Here is a 19,695-nt window from a genome sequence, read left to right as displayed (position 1 = left end):
ATCTCGCACCACCTTCCCTTCCTTTACATCTCATAACCTTACTCTTACCACATTAACTCTCAATTTCCTTCTCTCACACACCATTCCAAATTCTGTCACTAACCGGCCAAGCTTCTCTTCCTCGTCTGCAACCAGTACAGTATCATCCGCAAACAGCAACTGAATTACCTCCCATTCATGGTCATTCTCGTCTACCAGTTTTAATCCTCGTCCAAGCACTCGAGCATTCACCTCTCACCATTCCATCAATATACAAGTTAAACAACCACGGCGACATCACACATCCCTGTCTCAGCCCCACTCTCACCGAAAACCAATCGCTCACTTCATTTCCTATCCTAACAGATGCTTTACTACCTTTGTAGAAACTTTCCACTGCTTGCAACAACCTTCCACCAACTCCATATAACCTCATCACATTTCACATTGCTTTCCTATCAACTCTATCATACGCTTTCTCCAGATCCATAAACGCAACATACACCTCCTTACCTTTTGCCAAATATTTCTCGTTTATGTGCCTAACTGTAAAAATCTGATTCATACAATCCCTACCTCTTCTAAAACCACCCTGTACTGCTAAGATTGCATTCTCTGTTTTATCCTTATTCCTATTAATCAGTACTCTACCATACCACATATATATATATATATATATATATATATATATATATATATATATATATATATATATATATATATATATACATATATATATATATATATATATATATACATTACATATATATATATATATATATATATATATATATATATATATATATATATATATATATATATATAAACATATATCTATATATATACAGTATATACATACATATATATATTGTATATATATCACATACATATGCCAAGGCACTTCCCCCAATCTGGGGGTTAGCTGACATCAAACAAATAAAAAAAAAGGGGACCTTTCTTCTCTACGTTCCTCCCAGCCTGACAAGGGACTCAACCGAGTTCGGAGGGTACTGCTAGGGTGCCACAGCCCACCCTACCCTGTTTTCCACCACAGATGAAGCTTCATAACATTAAATCCCCTACCACTGCTACCTCCGCGGTTATCCAAGGCGACCAGATGAAGCTGCAAGGCTTACCGGAACTACGTCATAGTCGCTCACCATTCATTCTTATTTCTAGCACGCTCTCTTGCCTCTCCCACATCTATCCTCCTATCACCCAGAGCTTTCTTCACTCTATCCATCCACCCAAACCTTGACCTTCTTCTTGTACTTCTCCCATGAACTCTTGCATTCAATCTATATATATATATATATATATATATATATATATATATATATATATATATATATATATATATATATATATATATATATATACATAATATATATATATATATATATATATATATATATATATATATATATATATATATATATATATATATATATATATATATATACATAATATATATATATATATATATATATATATATATATATATATATATATATATATATATATATATATATATATATATATATATATATATATATATATATATAAATATATACATATACACACACACACACACACATATATATATATATATATATATATATATATATATATATATATATATATATATATATATATATTAGGAAGAAAATAAATTACTTTTAAAATTTACTAAATGCTCCTATATATATACAAGTCTTTCATCCTTTAAATAGGAAGACTCTGATTGGTGAATCAGGAGTCCCCTTAGAACTGAACTGGTTGATTCTTTTTCTTCCGTGGGAAGGTCATTCTACCTGGTTCTGTACAGGAGTGCAGATGACTCTAGCATCCTCCTATCTGTTTAGCAAGTAATAATAAAAATAATAAAAACAATAAAAGTAAAAATAAAATAATAAAAATAATAAAAGTAAAAATAAAATAATAAAAATGATGAAAAATAAACAAATAATAAATAATAATAATAATAATAATACTAATACTAAATAATAATAATAATGGTATTTTTATTAAAAAATTAATTCTTAAATATACTTACCTGCTAGTTACATATACATAGCTAAAATCCCACGTTTTGACGCGCGCACGGCAGAAATTCAAATTTTGTGGCAATCGCCGCCAGGAGGGTAGGTGGTCATACATAAGCGCCATCTCTCATAGGTACAGTAACCGGAACCACTGCCAACATTCCTCAGAAATTCCTTGCCCCTGTTTTCAGAGGGGAGAGAGGGAGGGCCCTTTTATATATGTAACTACTAGGTAAGTATATTTAAAAATCAATTTTAAAATAAAAATACCATTTTTAAATATGTAACTTCCCTGGTAGTTACATATATATATAGCTGATTAATACCATTAGTGGCGAGTAGAAAACCTCATCCCATCAGGAATTTGTATAATTATTAATAGCTACAATTAGTAATACCAATAATCTGGTTCTTACCTGATAAGGAAGCTGGCTTCATAGTTATCCTGCCTAATTTTTGCCTGCATTCCTTAAGAGACTCAGCGATCCACCCAGGGGGCTGTAAAAGTCTCTGGGCGGCTGCCACAAGGTCCTTGACCTTAGCATGGCTAGACCTCCACCCTTGCTAACCTGGCATAGCCATGGATAACGATTCTGACCACCTACTCTAAATTAAAAACACACACCATAAAAACCTAACTTGACTTGCATCCCAGACTGTGGAAGGCTGTAACAACCTTCACAGACAACCTGTGAACACAAGTACAAGAAAAAGTCAAGGGTAAATAATTAAAAAGGTTATAGGGAAGAGGCAGTAGACCCTTCTCCAACTACGATGCCGGAGGTAATGTACGGACCCAGGGAACAACAATCCTCAAATTGGGTCTGGACATCCTTGAGGTAACAGTCTGCGAAGATTGATTTACTTCTCCAGAAAGTAGCTTCCAGAATTGACTTCATTGACTTATTGTGCTTGTAAGCCATAGAAGTTGCAACAGCTCTAACCTCATGTGGTTTCACCTTAAGGATTGGGAAACTTTTTTCCTCACAATTCTTGTGAGCTTCCCTGATCAAATCCTTGATGAAAAAATACAGGGCATTCTTTGATAAAGGCAAAGAGGGCTTCTTAACTGAGCACCAGAGGTTGTCTGTTTGTCCTCTCAGGTTTTTGGACGTGTGCAGATAATATTTCAGAGCTCTCACTGGACAAAGGCCTCTCTCCTTCTCCCGTCCAACTAAGTGGGATAGCCCTGGGATGGTAAAAGATCTAGGCCAAGGTCGAGAAGGATTCTCGTTTTTAGCCATTAAAGCCCACCTTCTTGCTGATGGCTTGTAACTCTCCAACTCTTTTGGCTGTAGCCAATGCAACTAGGAATACAGTAGAGTCTTTTTGGTAAGATCCTTCCAAGATGCCTTGTCCAAGGGTTCAAACCTACTTGAGGTCAAAAAGGCCAGGACTACATCCAGGTTCTAAAAGGGGGTTGGATTATCCTTTCTCTTAGTGGTCTCAAAAGATCTAATGAGATCTGAGAGATCCTTGTTACCCGACACGTCAATGTGTCGGTGACGAAAGACGGAGGCTAGCATGCTGCGGTAACCCTTGATGGTAGGCACCGCCAGCTTCTCTTTTGTTCTCAGATACAAAAAAAAATCTGCTGTATGGGCTATAGAGGTACTAGTAGAGGAAAGTTTGTTAGTCCTGCACCATACTCTAAATACGTCCCACTTGGATTGGTAAACCCTAACAGTGGATGTCCTTCTAGGTCTCGTGACAGTCGTGCAGCCTCCCTTGAAAAGCCTTTCGCTCTTGCCAGCTTTTCGATAGTCAAAAAGCAGTCAGATTGAGAGCGGGGAGATTCTGATGGTTTGAGTAGATCGGTCCGACTTGGTAATGTTCTGGGGGTATCTACCAGCCACTCCATCACTTCCGCAACCCAAAGTCTCATGGGCCAAAAGGGAACTATCGGGGTCATATGGACGTTGTGCGATTCCCTGAACTTTTTCAGGACTCTGTCCAGGATCTTGAAAGGTGGAAAAGCATACACGTTTAGACCCTCCCAGTTCAAGAGAAAAGCGTCCACTGCGGCTGCTTCCTGGTCTGGAACTGGAGAGCAATACACTGGCAATCTCCTTGTCATCTGTGTAGCGAAGAGGTCTATCAAGGGTTGACCCCACAACATCCAAAGGCTGGTGCACACCTCGTGATGTAGGGTCCACTCTGTACTTAGAACTTGCCTTTCTCTGCTGAGAAGGTCCGCCCTGACATTCTTCTTCCCTTCTATGAAACGAGCTATCAGGATTATGTCCCTCGCTTTCGCCCACAGTAGTAGATCTCTCACAGCCCCGTAAAGTGAGTCTGAACGAGTACCTCCCTGCTTTTTTATGTAAGCCAACGCAGTGGTGTTGTCTGCATTGATCTGAACCAGTTTCCCTCGGACTTCTTTCTGAAAGTGTATGAGTGCTAGGTGAATGGCCATTAGCTCCTTGATATTTAAGTGCCACTTCCTCTGAGACTCTACCCACAGACCCGATATCTCGGCCTTCCCGAGTGTTGCACCCCACCCCATGTCTGAGGCATCAGAATACAACACTAGGTCGGGGTTCCTTTGATACAGTTCGAGGCCTTCCTGGAGTTTCTTGGCATCGTCCCACCAACTCAAGTGATTACTGATCCCCAGAGGGATCGGAATCCACTTTTCTAGACTTTGACCTTTCGTCCAAAACTTTACAAGGTGAAATTGAAGAGGCCGTAAATGCAGTCTCCCCAGGGAAACGAACTGTTCGATGGATGAGAGGGTGCCCAGTAGACTCATCCATTGTCTCAACGAGCAGGACCGTATGTCTAGGAAATGTCGCACCTTTGCTAGGCAATCTAGAATGCGTTTCAGGGCTGGAAAAGCCCGAAAAACCGCTGAGTGAATTCTCATACCCAGATAAATGATATTCTGTGAGGGTGTTCACTGAGATTTGGCCAGGTTCACCATCAGACCTAACTGTCGCGTTAAGGACATTGTAATTTGAAGAGCCTCCGGACACTTTTCCTGTGATGCTGCTCTGAGTAGCCAGTCGTCCAGGTACATAGATATCCTTACTCCCTTGAGGTGTAGCTAGTGAGCCACGTTGGCAACCACTCGGGTAAAAACGTAGGGAGCCGTGCTCAGTCCAAACCAGAGTGCTTTGAACTGATATGTGGTTTTGAGGAACACGAATCTTAGAAATTTTCTGTGGTCGGGGTGTATCGGGACGTGGAAATACGTGTCCTGCAGATCCAATGACACCATCCAGTCTCCCTGTCTGGTGCCTGCAAGGACTGACGCAGAAGTTTCCATGGCAAATTTACTTTTCTGACGAACTTGTTCAAGGGACTGATGTCCAGAACAGGTCCCCCTGTTGTAAAACCCCTCTGAAGAGGTGTCCTCTACCACTTCTATGGCTGATTTCAACAGCATTAGGTCGACTTGCTCTTGAAGAGCTGCTGCCTTGTTCCCTGAGTAGGTTGCTGTTAACTCTAAGGGTTTCGACGACATGGGAGGCATTCTCAGGAAGGGGATCTTGTACCCCTCCTTTACGAGTGCAAAGAAAAGAATATCAACATACTACGTAGCACTATGTAGCTACGTCACACGAGTGTGACGTCATAGATTTGGCAGAAACGACGTCCGCCATGTTTCAAAGAGTGTTTACGTTAGTTTACAGTAAGAGGAAAGAACTCCCAACCTACCTGTGCAAAGTCTGCACACTATTTTAAAACACTAACACTCAGTAAAAACAATACCCAATCAGCGAAGGCTAAAAGTAAATTGTACATCAAAAAAATAACTGTAATATACAGATTACAGCGAGTAAGAATTCCATTGATGTTATCGCTAAGGCGACAGGGAAAATATGGATATCCATGGGATGGTTTCTAGATACCTCGCTAGGGGCGCACAGGTGGTACACCTGGCTATCCAATCGGCGATTGGCGCGAGTTTTTGAATTTTTCTGTCGTGACGTCAGGGACGTAAGCTATTTACATAACTACCAGGTAAGTCTTGTGTTTAAAAAATCCCTTGCATAAAATTTTAAAGCATTTTACACATCAAATTAATCAAAAATTTTAAACAATTTTTATTTTTCCTAACATACTCACCGAGAACTACTTTCCTGTGGAGTCACTTGGTGACCTCTCAATCTCGACCAAGGTTTTCCCGCCGTTACCCCCCTACCCCGCTCTATATAGGTTTCACCCCCGCCGCCAGAGGATGCGCCCTGAGGGCAGGATTAGGGCAGGTCACTGCCTCTCTGGGTCAGCATCGCCTTTAAGTTCTTGGTCGTGAGATGTGAAACATCTCACTCTCTCGCTCTCTCGATCCTTTGGCGCGTTTGTGATTCCACGTGTTTCCAGTGTGGGGACTTGTGTTTTTCTTGCGTAGTGCGTTATTCGCAAGTGTTGGAAAGTCGTGTGGGGCTTTCCTCTCTAAGCCAGAAGTGGACCCTCATTCCCTTTGTTCCACGTGCAGGGGGAAAGTTTGCTCCACTGCGGACACGTGTCCGGAGTGCGTAAGCTGGGACGATATACAGTGGGTACGGTACAGTACCAAAAAGAAGAAGTCTTCTAAGCGTTCCCCCAGAAAAGTGAGTGGCGTTTCTTCTTTACCGTCGGTCAGTGATCGGTCCGACGAAGCCTCGGCTTCTCCGTCTCCTTCGCAGAGGAGAGGGCAGCAAGCCCCCAGTGTTGTGATTAGCCATAGCGTTCTTCCCGGTGAACCCAGTGTGAGGGAAGAACCAAGGGCAGGCCCCTCTAGAGATATTGTTTCCTTTCCGATTTGACTTCAATATTTTTCTCCTTTACTTTCCAAGTTTCTTTCCAATTTAATTTACACTTTTGCTGGGTTTAATACAGACACATGGTTGTTATTTACATTAGCACTTACATAATTAAGAGTACAAGACTGAACAAACTAACCTTTCCACCTATATAATCCTTGGCTACATTACGACAAAAATTTCCCACAATCACTACACAAGTAACTGTATTTAAAACCTAACTTTGATGAGAGGAAAATCGCAATAAAAAGTAACACCTTCACTTTGACTTATATTCATAATATCTGATACATAAGGTAAGAAAAAATAAAAAAAATTACAGTAAGGATGACTTGGTCTGTTCCACATACACAGATGTAACATCTCTAATGAAATCTACAGTAAATGTACTACACAGAATTTACAAACCTTTCCTAGTAAAAATTTAGCTTTGAGTTAAGTTAAAAATAAAAACGCCACTTGCAATGACACTGCTACACTTCAGATATTTCTTGATATTATCTAATTTTATCTATCTTTAAAAGTTATATTTTCCTCATGATAATACAGTACAAGAAAACTAGACAGTAGTAATGTTGATAAGGTAAACCGGTTATCAGTTGCCTAGAATCTCCTTCAATTTCTTATCAGTCATATCAGCTGAGCTCTGCACAACTGGAGGTGGAGAAGTAGCATCTGTCTGATTAAGAATATGACGTAACTGTAGTTCTAAATCCGAATTCCCACTTTTTGTACTGCCCTGCGTGCTGCTTGTGCTGGATGGAGGGGGAGTTGCCTCTTCTTGAGACGATGTACCTTCAATGTCAACCTGGAATATGAGACAAAAACAAAGACTAAAAATAAAATCTATGATTTCTATATTTTATCTTTTCTCTCTGTATATCTATATAGCTCACCTCTTTGGACCAACCAGCAAATGTAAGTCTCTGCTCCACCATTTAATGCCTAGAACTCCTTATGCTTTGTGCTGCAGTCAAAGTAATCCTGGTATGATGAGTTCTTTGCAGGAAAGGGAGATGAATGGAATCTTAATAAATGTGATTACTTCAATACTCAGCTGGAGTTCACCCGACTTCCTCCTTGAAGTTGGCTTGTGTCGAAGTCTATCATTCCAAAATTAAAGTTCCCATTTTTGCTTATTCTAATTGCCTCACCCCATAATACAATTTGACACAATGATAGGCAAAACCATATTATTAGATTTATAAATTCCAAAAATTCAATGCTAAGCACAAACAAGTTTAAAGATTTACAGCAAGGTAACATAATAAAAAATGAATGAACACAAATGACTGCTGAACCATAAATTTAAGTCAATCATGAGATAAATACAATTTTGGGTCTATAGCACATCTCCCTATGCTTCAAGATAACATAAAAGATTCTCAGTTTCTCAGGATTGAAAAGCTTAGATGGCTAGTTAATCTTGAAGAAAACAGGAGTGAGGCAAACCATGTTCCTCAATTTTCTGCTTATTATCAAACACATCAGTCAAAGAAGATTATATTTTCCTTTGGACAGGAGACCTGTTAAGTCTACATATAAAAATGGTAAATATGAGGATAGCTCACCTCTAATGATTCTGAATTGTACCAAAAAGTATCTCTATGGTAAAACTGTATTTACTTTCAAGTGCAGCATAAATTCTCTGGGCCATAGATCTCGGGTATAATCAGATGCCATGTCGGATCTATTCTCTTTACAAAACATACACGCTTCCTGCCTCTCCAAATAAACTTGTCTACAATCATTATTGAATCAAGTTTTGTCTCCAAAGTACTTTGATAATATATGACAGTGAATTTGGTTAGTTACTAATTGACAAAACTTTCCTTTGAAGGACCACAAGGCTATAATCTTTATACAACTACAGTAAGACCAATTCACACTTGAAAGATACATAAAAATTCCATTCCACTGAGCACTGAACACAACTATCGTAACCTGGTTCATGAGATAAATAAGAACAGCTAAGTTTACATATAAATACAAAAACATGACCTATGCTAACAAGTTACCCAGATGCTATACATGTCCTGAAGTATGTTTTGAATACATGGATAATAAAGATATGAAATCACTAATAATATTCAATTTCTACATTAGTAAATGTTTACGCTTTTCTTTATAGTCAAATTCAGAAGACACTCAGGTATATAGATCTCATGGATTCGGAAATTTGGTTAAACATGGAAAAAAACATTTTACAATATGTTGCTAAGCTATATAGGTGTTTATGATCTGGATGATTACAACAATGTGTGTAGCAACTAATTATATACTCCTGCAGAATCTAAAAAATATACATTTCACTTGCCAATGAACATATAATTTCATGATGTAAGGTTTGATTATCAGGCAAGGTTATTTCTTTCACAATAGAGTGAAGTTAAATTTTTATAAGTCAAGCAATTACAAGTCAAAGAGCATCTATAAATATGTCAGTACAGTACAACTATCCTGGATGACTATAATAATGTTATCAAGAATTAATAAAAGCTATATCAAAACTACTCACCTCTATCTGTTCACTAGGCTCTGACATGACCGGATGCATAGTAATACCCATTGCCCTTCTAACGATTGGCACAGGGGCTAGAGCTCCAGGGTTGGCATGCTTTGCCACCATTTTCAGACCTTCTGTGACTTTCTCAACTGCAAAATAAAAACAAAGGGAAAATTAATTCAAAATCTCACAACAACAAAAACAAAACATACTGTAATTTGCTTAAATACCCAGTACAGGAGCATTAAAATTCAACAAATTGATTTTCCTATAAATATTATTAAAACCAAACATTCCAATTAAAGAAAGAAAGGTAAACTATTTATCTGGTAATTTTGAAATGATGTCAGGAAGATGAATCATAAAATAGCTTGTACAGTAAATCAATTTGTGCACTGACTTGAAAATCAAGATGTGTTACAGACACTAACCCATTTATTGTAATATGTATCAACTGGAGCTCTGGAACAATACATTCATAAATATCTTTTTTTGTTTTAGCCAATACAGTATACTGTATACAGTACACACAAATTATGGTCTATAATATAAATTCACGTTTGGAAATAACAAGAGAAATGAGAGAATAAAACACTTATGAACTAATGTCCTATGATTTTAATTATCATCTACTGAATAAAGTTTGCCTTATATACAAGACACCATACCATTTTTAGTGACTATCACTTTGCAACTAAGGAACAACTGGGTAAAAATATGTACTTAGAGAGGTACATTTATTTCTCCGAAGCCTTATTTAGCAGTTTGGTTTGATTTTGTAATAATAACAATAATAATAATAATCCTTATGGGTGAATGATCACTACTGTAATGTAAAGTGTATTTCTTATCAGCATTAACAAAGAAATCCTTCTTTGTTTAACCCTTTTACCCCCAGGCTTTTTGGAAATTTCCAACCCTTAACCCCCAAGGGGTTACTTTTTTCCCCAGCACATTTTGCTGTATATTTCTTTTAAATTGCTCTAACAGCCTTATTTTTTGTCATAGAGAGGTCAGGTTGGTCTCATTCTCTTGGAAAATGTCTGAATTTTCTCAAAAAATTATCAAAAATATGAAAAAAATGATTTTTATAGCATTTTTTTGCAAGGACGTACCGGTACGTCCATGGGGGTAAAGGGATGGCTTTTGTGAAACGTACCAGTACGTCCTTTGGGGGAAGTGCCTTTGATCAAAATACACTTAAATATAACTATTTCCAACAAATGGAATACAAAAAGCTGAAAGAAAGCATTATATGAAAAAGGTATAACAAAAGAGAAAAAGAAACAAATAATGAACATCTGAAGAATGAGTAAAGTCAAAAGAAATAAACATATGGGGATATAAAAAACTTAGAATAAAGGTAAACTTGAATACGGCAGGTGGGATATGAAGTAACGACCTACCGTGGAGTTTCTCACCAACTAAGGTAGTAAGAACTTTACAACTTTTGCTAAATATGAACTTTGTAATCCTCTTCAAAATAAAGCAAAAAGGCTATTGAAGGCAACAGTTCGACTATATTAGGAACACAACATTGGAAAGCACACATTATCAGTAAACACAAACCAAAATAAAATATTGCATGTATATATTAATTTAATTTAGTTACTTTAAAAGAATAAAAAATCAAAAGATCTTTTAAAACTCTTTACTAACCAAGCTTCAACTCTTGGGTTGACGGCTGCGCAATGTTGCTGAGGTTAGTAGGCAAGGGTCGTGAGAGGCGATCCTTCTGCTCTTTCGCAAGACTTTCTAAAAGATTAGCATTTTCTTCTAATTGAGAGTTGATCATGGTTTCTCGTTTCTGGCGATCCTCTGCAAAGGAAATACATTAAAAATACCATACTTATCAAGTACAAAACTTCATTCTTCTCAAAATAACTCTAGTTAAAAGCATCACTAAAACAGTACAGTATTCAGGGATTTCTATACAGCATAAGAGAGTGTAAGAAGGGCGTTACATGCTCCAACGCCTTTACGAAAGCCTGTTCTGCCAAATGCCATTCAAAATCTTTAGATAATATGGGAGTTATGGAAATTGGGCAGTAATCAGTTGGACATGAGCTACTACAAACAAATTTACAGTACATAGTGGAGTAACATTACCAATTCTCCTAGTGCTAAAAAACAAATGAAAAATACCATTTAGGTCTACACCTCCATAAGCATCAAGGTCCATCAAGAGAGCTTTAATTTAAAGAGATCAAAAGCTAAACCAGTAAGGAAGGAGAAGTAGAAAGACTCAAACCTGACATCAACAACAGAAGGATTCTGGGTTCTCTAAATTCTGGAACGAAGGTGAAAAGAAACCCTTTGCTGTGTGTTCACAATGCAGTTCTCATCTGATGCCTGAGGCAATGGTTTGCAAAGTCTCTAGTTTTACCCCAAGCAGATGATCTGAGTTCTCATAGCAACAAGACTGATCGAAACTCCCCATCAGCATAAGAATTCCCACAGCATGATGGCCTCAAAGCAAGAAATTAAAATTCTTTAACATGATAAACAAGATCAGGTAACTGATTAATCTTATATAAGGCTTAAAAACTAAACTAGATGAGATTAGAATAACCAGCCTTTCTTTGTAATTGAGATAACATGATGTCTACATACACAACAAATAGGGAGAATTGAGAGATTCAGTCTTGGAAATAGCTGTCCCCAAATACTCAAGAAATGAAACAGTATCAGAACTTACATTAAACAAGTTACAGTATTAGGGAATTTTTCAACGATAAGTTACGTAAGGTTTAAAAAGTATGTATTTCAATGCATTTGGGATATACAGTAGATCAGTGTTTTTTCATGTAAAGTAGGATGAACCAAAACACGTACTTCTATCCTGTTGTTTATGACTGGTACGGGAGCTGCTGTCATTTGTTCAGGTTCATGGTCATAACAAAACCTTTACAACGGCACCTCAAGTGTATTGACGATTTCTTTTATTTTCCGTTTACTTCATTCTTTCCTATCATTGGTCTTTTTCTTTCAATATTTCTTTCACTGAATAAAAATAATCTATTTTCTCTAAGCCTTCATCATATCATAAGATTCAATTGTTATAAAAGTAGTGTTTACATATACTGTAGATCTCTAACATTAGCCTGGCTGAGTTAAGCTTGCTGCACACTGAGCCCGAACGGACGCGCCCGAACAGAACCGAAACGTCCGATAGAAATCGAAAGCATGAATTCTTACCTGACTGCGCACACTGGGCCAGAACAGAACGGAACCCGACGCAGTATTCTTTGAAAGATATTTTTTCTGAAGCTTCGGCGGCGGTTCTGCTCCGGCTCAGTGTGCGGCAAGCTTTAGTGGTTGAGCTTACAAGCAAATGAAACACACTGCCTCAAGTAAAATTATACTACTGATCAGCTTTAGCTGAAACATTGGCAACAACAACAAAGAGCTAAGAAAATAAACACCCACGAGGTTGCTTAAAAGTGCTTACATTAGGGAGTGGGGTGATATTAGGAGCCAAACTACCAACTCAGATTTCTACCTCGCAATCTAATTGTCTAAAATAGAGACAAGAAATACGGGAATCCAAAGGTTTAGCAGCAGAAGGATTTGAAGTAAATAAACACTAACACCACTACACACGACTTAGGAAGTTAGATTAGGGTTAGATTCCGTGTAGGTAAGATCAGGATTACTACCTACAAGTGAAGACTCACTGGTCTTCGAAGATTAAGCAAAGGAAGATAAGTTAAGAGCTTTGAACCTCATCACTATCAAAAGTTGGCTGTATACTTTGAATTAAAGAACGGTGCTGACATGTTATAATCATAATCACAGCTATAAACAACTAGCCTAGTCTCCTCTGGATATCCACTTGAACTGAAGCAGGTTTCATTAGCACTCGAACTTCAAACATACTTTCCCTGTGGGGAACAGTGAGGAAACTGTATTCCTCACAATGGTAATTTAAGTCACAGTACTATCCCTGTGTAGTAATACCTAACAAATCTAGGGGAAGAGAAATTAAAATGCAATAAAACTTATCACAATCTGGAATAGTGTATGTCAAGAATGAACTGATGCAAGAGAAACTGAAAAACGAAGATACCCTGGTGCTGCACTTATTGCCAATAACTGCCTGTGTCTCGCATTACTTAACAAGAGGTGTGTGTCTACGAAAAGGAAAGATGTTTTCTTTTTTACAAATTTTAGGGGTAAATGTCTATATTGAAGAAGCAGCAATATGAACATCAGAGAAGGTTCATAAAAGTAATCCAAAACTTTGAGGTTCATATATGAGGATTTACAGTACTCAACTGAAATATCTATAATTACTAAAGTAAAATCAAATCTAGACATACCAAAGTAATTCAAAAATCCTGTATCAATTCCAATGTCAGTCAATGACTTTAAAGTGCAGAAGTTAATTGGATTCTTCTTTTGTTCAGTTGCATTTCCTGAAGCAGATGTATCTCTGGAAAGTAAACGAAAGATTATCCAGTGACATTAGCATCAATGACTAAGATTAACACCTTTAATTATAAAACAGCTGGTTAATCATGTTTTATTTATATAATATTGCTAACAAAAGAATCCTTTCACTTTACCCTAGAAATGGAACACTGCTGATTATAAAATATTAAAAATCAAGTTCAAATTATTACAGCACATATACTTACATGGATGGATATAAAAGTGAATTGATTCGCTCTTCTTCTTCCTGCATCTTCCGTCTTTCTTCAATGACACTCTTTGTTCGTGAATGTTGCTGATGCGTCAATAAATTCAAGAGCTGATCAACCAAATGCATGGCCATATCACAATCTTGTGAGAAATCACAAATACTGTAAAGGAAGAAACATCAACTAATTAGTTTTTTGTAAAAATCCAAATACAGTAGAGTTGGCTATATCAGCTATCCGAAGTCTTTTACAAAAAGGAAAAATTAGAAACTAATCTGAAGGACGTAATACATCCCTTGAAAGAATGAAGATTAAAAATTAACATAAAATGTAACTGTACAGTACTATTGACAATAATGACAATAGGAAAAATATTGCAATAACAAACTGTCCGGGTGCTTGGAGTCTACATAAAAATATACATTAAAATAGTTACCAATCACGCTAAGCTTTTGTTGGTACACAAATTTAATAGTAAACTGTCTTCAGACTGATACAATTTGGTTTAGAGGGTTCACATGTAAAACATGTCTAAATTGATGCAATATTACAAAATATAATTTATGTGCGTAAACTGTTTAGCCAGATACCATTTAGTTTAGTGAGTTCAGATGCAAAATGTCTGAATTGATGTAAAATTACATAACACAATTGGTGTGCTCGCTAAATTAAAACAATCACATACATATACCAAAGGCACTTCCCCCAATTTTGGGGGGTAGCCGACAACAACAAGAAACAAAACAAAAAAGGGGACCTCTACTCTCTACGTTCCTCCAACCTAACCAGGGACTCAGCCGAGTTCAGCTGGTACTGCATATTATGTGGGATGTGATTTTAGCAGTGATTTACCGATTACAGCGCAATCAAGAAGGATTCACAACAGAAACAACAAATTCAAAAGATACTTCGGATATAGAGCTGACCCAAAGGACATAGGAGAAATGTTTGTAGCTCTCAGGCTATCTCTTTTTCTACTACAAACATTACATTTTGATATGTTAAAAATGATGAATAGGCACTTAAAAAAGGAATTTTGACGAAGGAAAAATCTATTTCTGGGGAGAGACCTGTGGCGCCCGGTGAAAAGAGTCCTTCTTGTATATCTTTTCTGATAAAACCTTCCAATTATACCAGAGAAAGATAAAAGCATGGAATGCTGAGGTTACAACCCTCGCGACACCCAAAAGGTGCTCACGCGAGGGTTGTAACCTCAGCATTCCATGCTTTTATCTTTCTCTGGTATAATTGGAAGGTTTTATCAGAAAAGATATACAAGAAGGACTCTTTTCACCGGGCGCCACAGGTCGACCCAGAAAAGAAATTATGTAAATGTCAATCCTATGATGACCGCAAATAAAAAAACAGGTAGAAAAGTTGATGGGGGTGGGGGATGATGCAGGAAAGGTATATATGTGAAGGGAAAAATTTATATATGCAATAAAATATTTACAAAACATATTCAATAATTGAAAAGAAAATTTAGCTTACTGATGCAAAGCCTTATAAGACTTCATTTGGGCACTAACATTTCAAGAATATTCCAATAACCTAATAGCATAATTTGGTTAACCTTATAATAAGTCATACTTATTAACTGATAAGTTATTTAGACATAAATGGGAAGCTCAGAGTAAAATAACTCATGAAAGCTTTCAATTAAGATCAATCAATGAAACCAATAGCTATAGATAGTAATGGCATTATTCTTTGAAATGCTTTTCAATGCTAACACTACATAAACATATCATTCTTGCAAAAATAGAAAGACAAAAGATATGAGTTTTTCTTACCTTTCCGCATACTGTACGGCAGTTTCATTACCATATGTTGCATAAACCATTTCACTCTCCTCCTTTGTCAAGTTAGCAAATGTAGAATCATAAGATGGACAAAACGATGCATACGATCCATAGTAGAGTGGTTTCACTATAAAGAAAAGATATAGTTGTTACAAAACTTTAATTGTGGATAACCGAACTGGGAAATCTTAGAAAACCAAAAATTCTGATGTAAGTTTAAAACACTTATAAGAGAGTAAGATATAAAACAGTACATTAAGATATAATTAATAATGCAAAATTACTACAGTTTAGAAGGAAGCTAATATTCTCTGAAATTTTAGAGCATTCTGATACATGTCACACAATTTACATAGGTATAAGATTTCCATATACACTTGTATACTTTAAATAATCAATAACATCAAATATAGTGACTCTTGGGGTTATTCAAGATGCAAGTAAAGTAAATTACAGTAATTCTTGGTAATCGCAGATATTACGTTGCAAGCCCGAGCAATAGCTTAAAAATCACAAAGTAGATACAGAAATCTATGATATATTTATTTTACTTATTTTTATAACTTTTCATATTTTTTATTATCTATTAATCTATGCTTTTATAAGCCTAAAAATGACTATTCTTTAAAAAAAAATAACTAAAACAAGAAAAATATTAAACTCATCTACCCTCAAAAACCAGTGATCTAGATTTACATAGATATTTATAAATCTGCAATGTACAGAGGGAGTGATAGGTGAATAGCAATAGGGAGAGAGATTACCACACTACAATAACATAGAACATGAAAATGTGGGAGGTTGGGCTGTGGCACCCTAGCAGTACCAGCTGAACTCGGCTGAGTCCCTGGTTAGGCTGGAGGAACGTAGAGAGTAGAGGTCCCCTTTTTTGTTTTGTTTCTTGTTGATGTCGGCTACCCCCCAAAATTGGGGGAAGTGCCTTTGGTATATGTATGTATATGTATGAAAAGTCCTACTTCAAGCACTCAACAAATTACTCGATGATCCATCAACACACAAAGTAAGGGGCTTATATCACAATCTCAGAGAGTATACCACAATGTTACTTTAGAACACATTTCTTTGAAACAAAGTTTTAATTTATAAAGAAATACACACCTGGCTTCGCCAAACTTCTCTTATCATCCCGATAGTTATGAAGCATAGCTGAACCTTGTGTCAGCTTTCCAGTCAGTAATCCCAAACTAATTGGTTTTTCTTTTAAAGTTGGATCATTTCCTTCACACCCTGTTAGGAAGCTTAATGTTGTGGTGCCATCTCCTCGCTGTCTTAAGAAACCAAGCTGGAAATGGTGTTTGAAGTTTATTATTCAATGACCAAATGTTGACATATTATGATTCAATACAACAACTATACAACTTCAGTTTTTCCTTTTTATTATCATAGATGAAGAGGTTACTGAGAAATGTGGTGTCTGTAAGTTATGAATTAGATATAATCTAAAAGTCATTTAGATTTAGGAATTGTAATAAGAAGACAAGAGGAGCCAACAAAGTAGTACCAAATATATAAATGTAGTATCAATAAGAAAAGTCTATGAGATGACTAGAAAAACATGAAATTCCTTAGGAAAGTACCCAAGTCATAAGAGAATACATTAAAGAATAAAACTCATGTAAAATGATAATGAAGGAATACATTATTTGAACAAGTTCAGCATATACTATAAGTAGTTTTGTATTCTCCCGAATGAGTTTTTGTAAAAATTAAGATTTCACAAAGAACATGACCTTGAAGGCAATTTAGGATGCTATAATACACCCTTTTCATGTTGCATTCCACTTCTGAATAAAGGTGGCTGTTATTTAAATGGGCTTTTTATTGACTTAACTTTGTGGCAAAGAAATCAATAAAAACTGACATCTGCACCCATGAAGCTATATAGTACAAGTGATTTTTAAATGAGAATAAAAAGGAAATAAAATCAAAAATTTTAAGTAACTTTTATTTTTCCTAACATACTTACCGAGAACTACTTTCTTAGGAGTTACCTGTAATCTCCTCTCTACCGACCAGAGTTTTGTGTAGTATACCCTACACCCGTTTTCTATGGAGGGCTAACCCGGGAGTGAGAGAACGTGCCCCGAGGGTAGCCTTGAGCTAGGTCGAGGTCCGCTTGGGTCCCGTTAGTCAGTAAGTTCCTCGGATGCTGCAAAAAGTCCCTGCAAGGGCAGAAAGGCACTCGGGGAAGGTTGGGAGGGCCATTACCCGAAAGTAGTTCTCGGTAAGTATGTTAGGAAAAATAAAAATTACTTAAAATTTTTGATTTGTTCCAACACAAATACTTACCTAGAACTACTTTCTTAGGAGACTTACACTTTAGGAGGTGGGAGTGGCTTCCTGACCTTCAGACCCAGCAAAGCGGACGCCAAGAAGCCTATATATGAACTAGGTTCTAAAAAACTGAGAAACGGACGGTAGGGTAAACTACACAAAGAGCTCATGTTAGTGTCTAAGTACTCACCCTTTGAAAAATCTTCTGATGTTGAGTCCAGTAACAAAGTTGCAGAGACGTGTTCTTCATTGGTTACATAAGTGTGGTTATCTCCGATAGGGATAGGAAACGGGGATTAGGGTGAAAAGGAACGAACCTGTGTCTCCTGGTTTTGCTATCCACGATTGTGCCTGGGGCTTCACCGTTAAATCACTTGGAGCGCGGAGATGACTGTCCCAATGGAGAACCCATCTAAGGACCTTCTTGAGTAATCCTTAAGGTAATGGGCAGTAAAGGTCGACTGGTTCGACCAGGTGCCCGCCCGAAGGATCTGGCCCACTGCCATGTTCTTCTCAAAGGCTAAGGAAGTGCTCAGACCTCTGATGTCATGGGGCTTGGGAGTACCTGGCAAGGCTAGTCCCTCCTCCTTGTAGGCCCTGGCAATAACTTGTCTCAACCAAAAGGATATGGTATTCTTCGATACCTGTTTCTTTGTAATACCTGTGGAGACGAAAAGGCTCTTGATGCCTGGCTGGAGATGTGCAGTCCTCTCAAGGTATTTTCTAATGGCACGGACAGGGCATAACCCCAAATCTTCAGGATTCCCAGTCCTAGGAATAGCTGGCAGAGAGAACCCCTTGAATTTAGGATCCCAGACTGCTGAGTTCTGGGTTTTCGCCACGAACGAAGGGACGAACTTGAAAGAGATCTCTTTCCACCCCTTCGAATGAGAGACGTCATAAGACAGCCCCTGGATCTCACCTACCCTTTTCGCAGAGGCCAAGGCCAACAAAAAGACTGTCTTGAGAGTGAGATCGCTGTCAACAATATCCTTCATTGGTTCGAACGGGGGGCTAAGTCCCACTGAGGCACCCTAACAGTTTGAGGGGGGCAGGACTGTTCAAAACTCCTGACAAGCATAGAGATGTGTCTAGAGGAGCCCAGGTCGATGCCCTTCAGAAGGAAGACTTGACCAAAGGCTGCTCGTACTCCTTTTATAGCTGGGATTGACATCCCTATCTCGTCTCTGAGATATACTAGAAAGTCTGCGATATCTGGGACTGAGGCTTTGAGGGGTTTTATGCGCTTCGAAGCGCACCACTTCGTGAAAGAGGCCCACTTCGCTTGGTAGACCTTCTCAGGTATCGCGACATCCTCTTAGCCGTTCCTGACGAATATCCTTCCTTCCTCAGGAGGCGCTCGATAGTCTCCAGGTGTGAAGGCGTAGAGACTGTAGGTTGTCGTGGAACCTGAGAAAGTGTGGCTGTTGTAGAAGATCTGGCCTGTCGGGGAGTGGCCACGGAGGATGGTTTGTCAGGTCTTTTAGGTCTGCGAACCACCCTCTCTCCGGCCACCAGGGCGCTACCAAAGTCATCCTTAAGTTTCGGGCAGCCCTTACTCTGTTGAGCACTTGCCTGATCAACGTGAAGGGGGAAAAGCGTACACGTCTAGGTTGTCCCACTTGTGCTGAAAGGCATCCTCCAAGGCTGCCTTTGGGTCCGGGACAGGAGAACAAT

General features: G+C 37.8%; 2 protein-coding genes across 5 annotated transcripts in view; both read right to left on the bottom strand.

Moving 5' to 3' along the window:
• LOC137632506 (phosphatidylinositol N-acetylglucosaminyltransferase subunit H-like) overlaps positions 1-6,133 on the bottom strand; it is a 104,681-nt gene extending 98,548 nt beyond the window's left edge. Inside the window, exon 1 of the mRNA XM_068364472.1 lies at positions 6,096-6,133. The gene's annotated coding sequence lies outside the window, so the exon portion shown is untranslated. The remainder of the gene's footprint in view (positions 1-6,095) is intronic.
• Positions 6,134-7,030: 897 nt separating this feature from the next.
• LOC137632505 (bromodomain-containing protein 7-like) overlaps positions 7,031-19,695 on the bottom strand; it is a 67,661-nt gene continuing 54,996 nt past the window's right edge. For 3 of the 4 annotated variants that reach the window (XM_068364467.1, XM_068364468.1, XM_068364469.1), the window contains exons 11-17: positions 16,843-17,026; positions 15,715-15,850; positions 13,919-14,083; positions 13,601-13,713; positions 10,938-11,096; positions 9,291-9,427; positions 7,031-7,580 (exon numbers count right to left, since the gene is read on the bottom strand). In XM_068364467.1, the coding sequence (XP_068220568.1) occupies positions 7,368-7,580; positions 9,291-9,427; positions 10,938-11,096; positions 13,601-13,713; positions 13,919-14,083; positions 15,715-15,850; positions 16,843-17,026 (1,107 nt within the window). In that variant the 3' untranslated portion in view covers positions 7,031-7,367. Of the gene's footprint in view, positions 7,581-7,668; positions 7,772-9,290; positions 9,428-10,937; positions 11,097-13,600; positions 13,714-13,918; positions 14,084-15,714; positions 15,851-16,842; positions 17,027-19,695 lie in introns of all 4 variants that reach the window. The other variant, XM_068364470.1, reaches the window with a different exon arrangement.

Source organism: Palaemon carinicauda, chromosome 41 (genome assembly GCF_036898095.1).
Source record: "Palaemon carinicauda isolate YSFRI2023 chromosome 41, ASM3689809v2, whole genome shotgun sequence".
NCBI classification, from domain to species: domain Eukaryota; kingdom Metazoa; phylum Arthropoda; class Malacostraca; order Decapoda; family Palaemonidae; genus Palaemon; species Palaemon carinicauda.
Note: the sequence above shows the minus strand (reverse complement) of the source record. Positions and strands in the feature narration are given on the sequence as shown.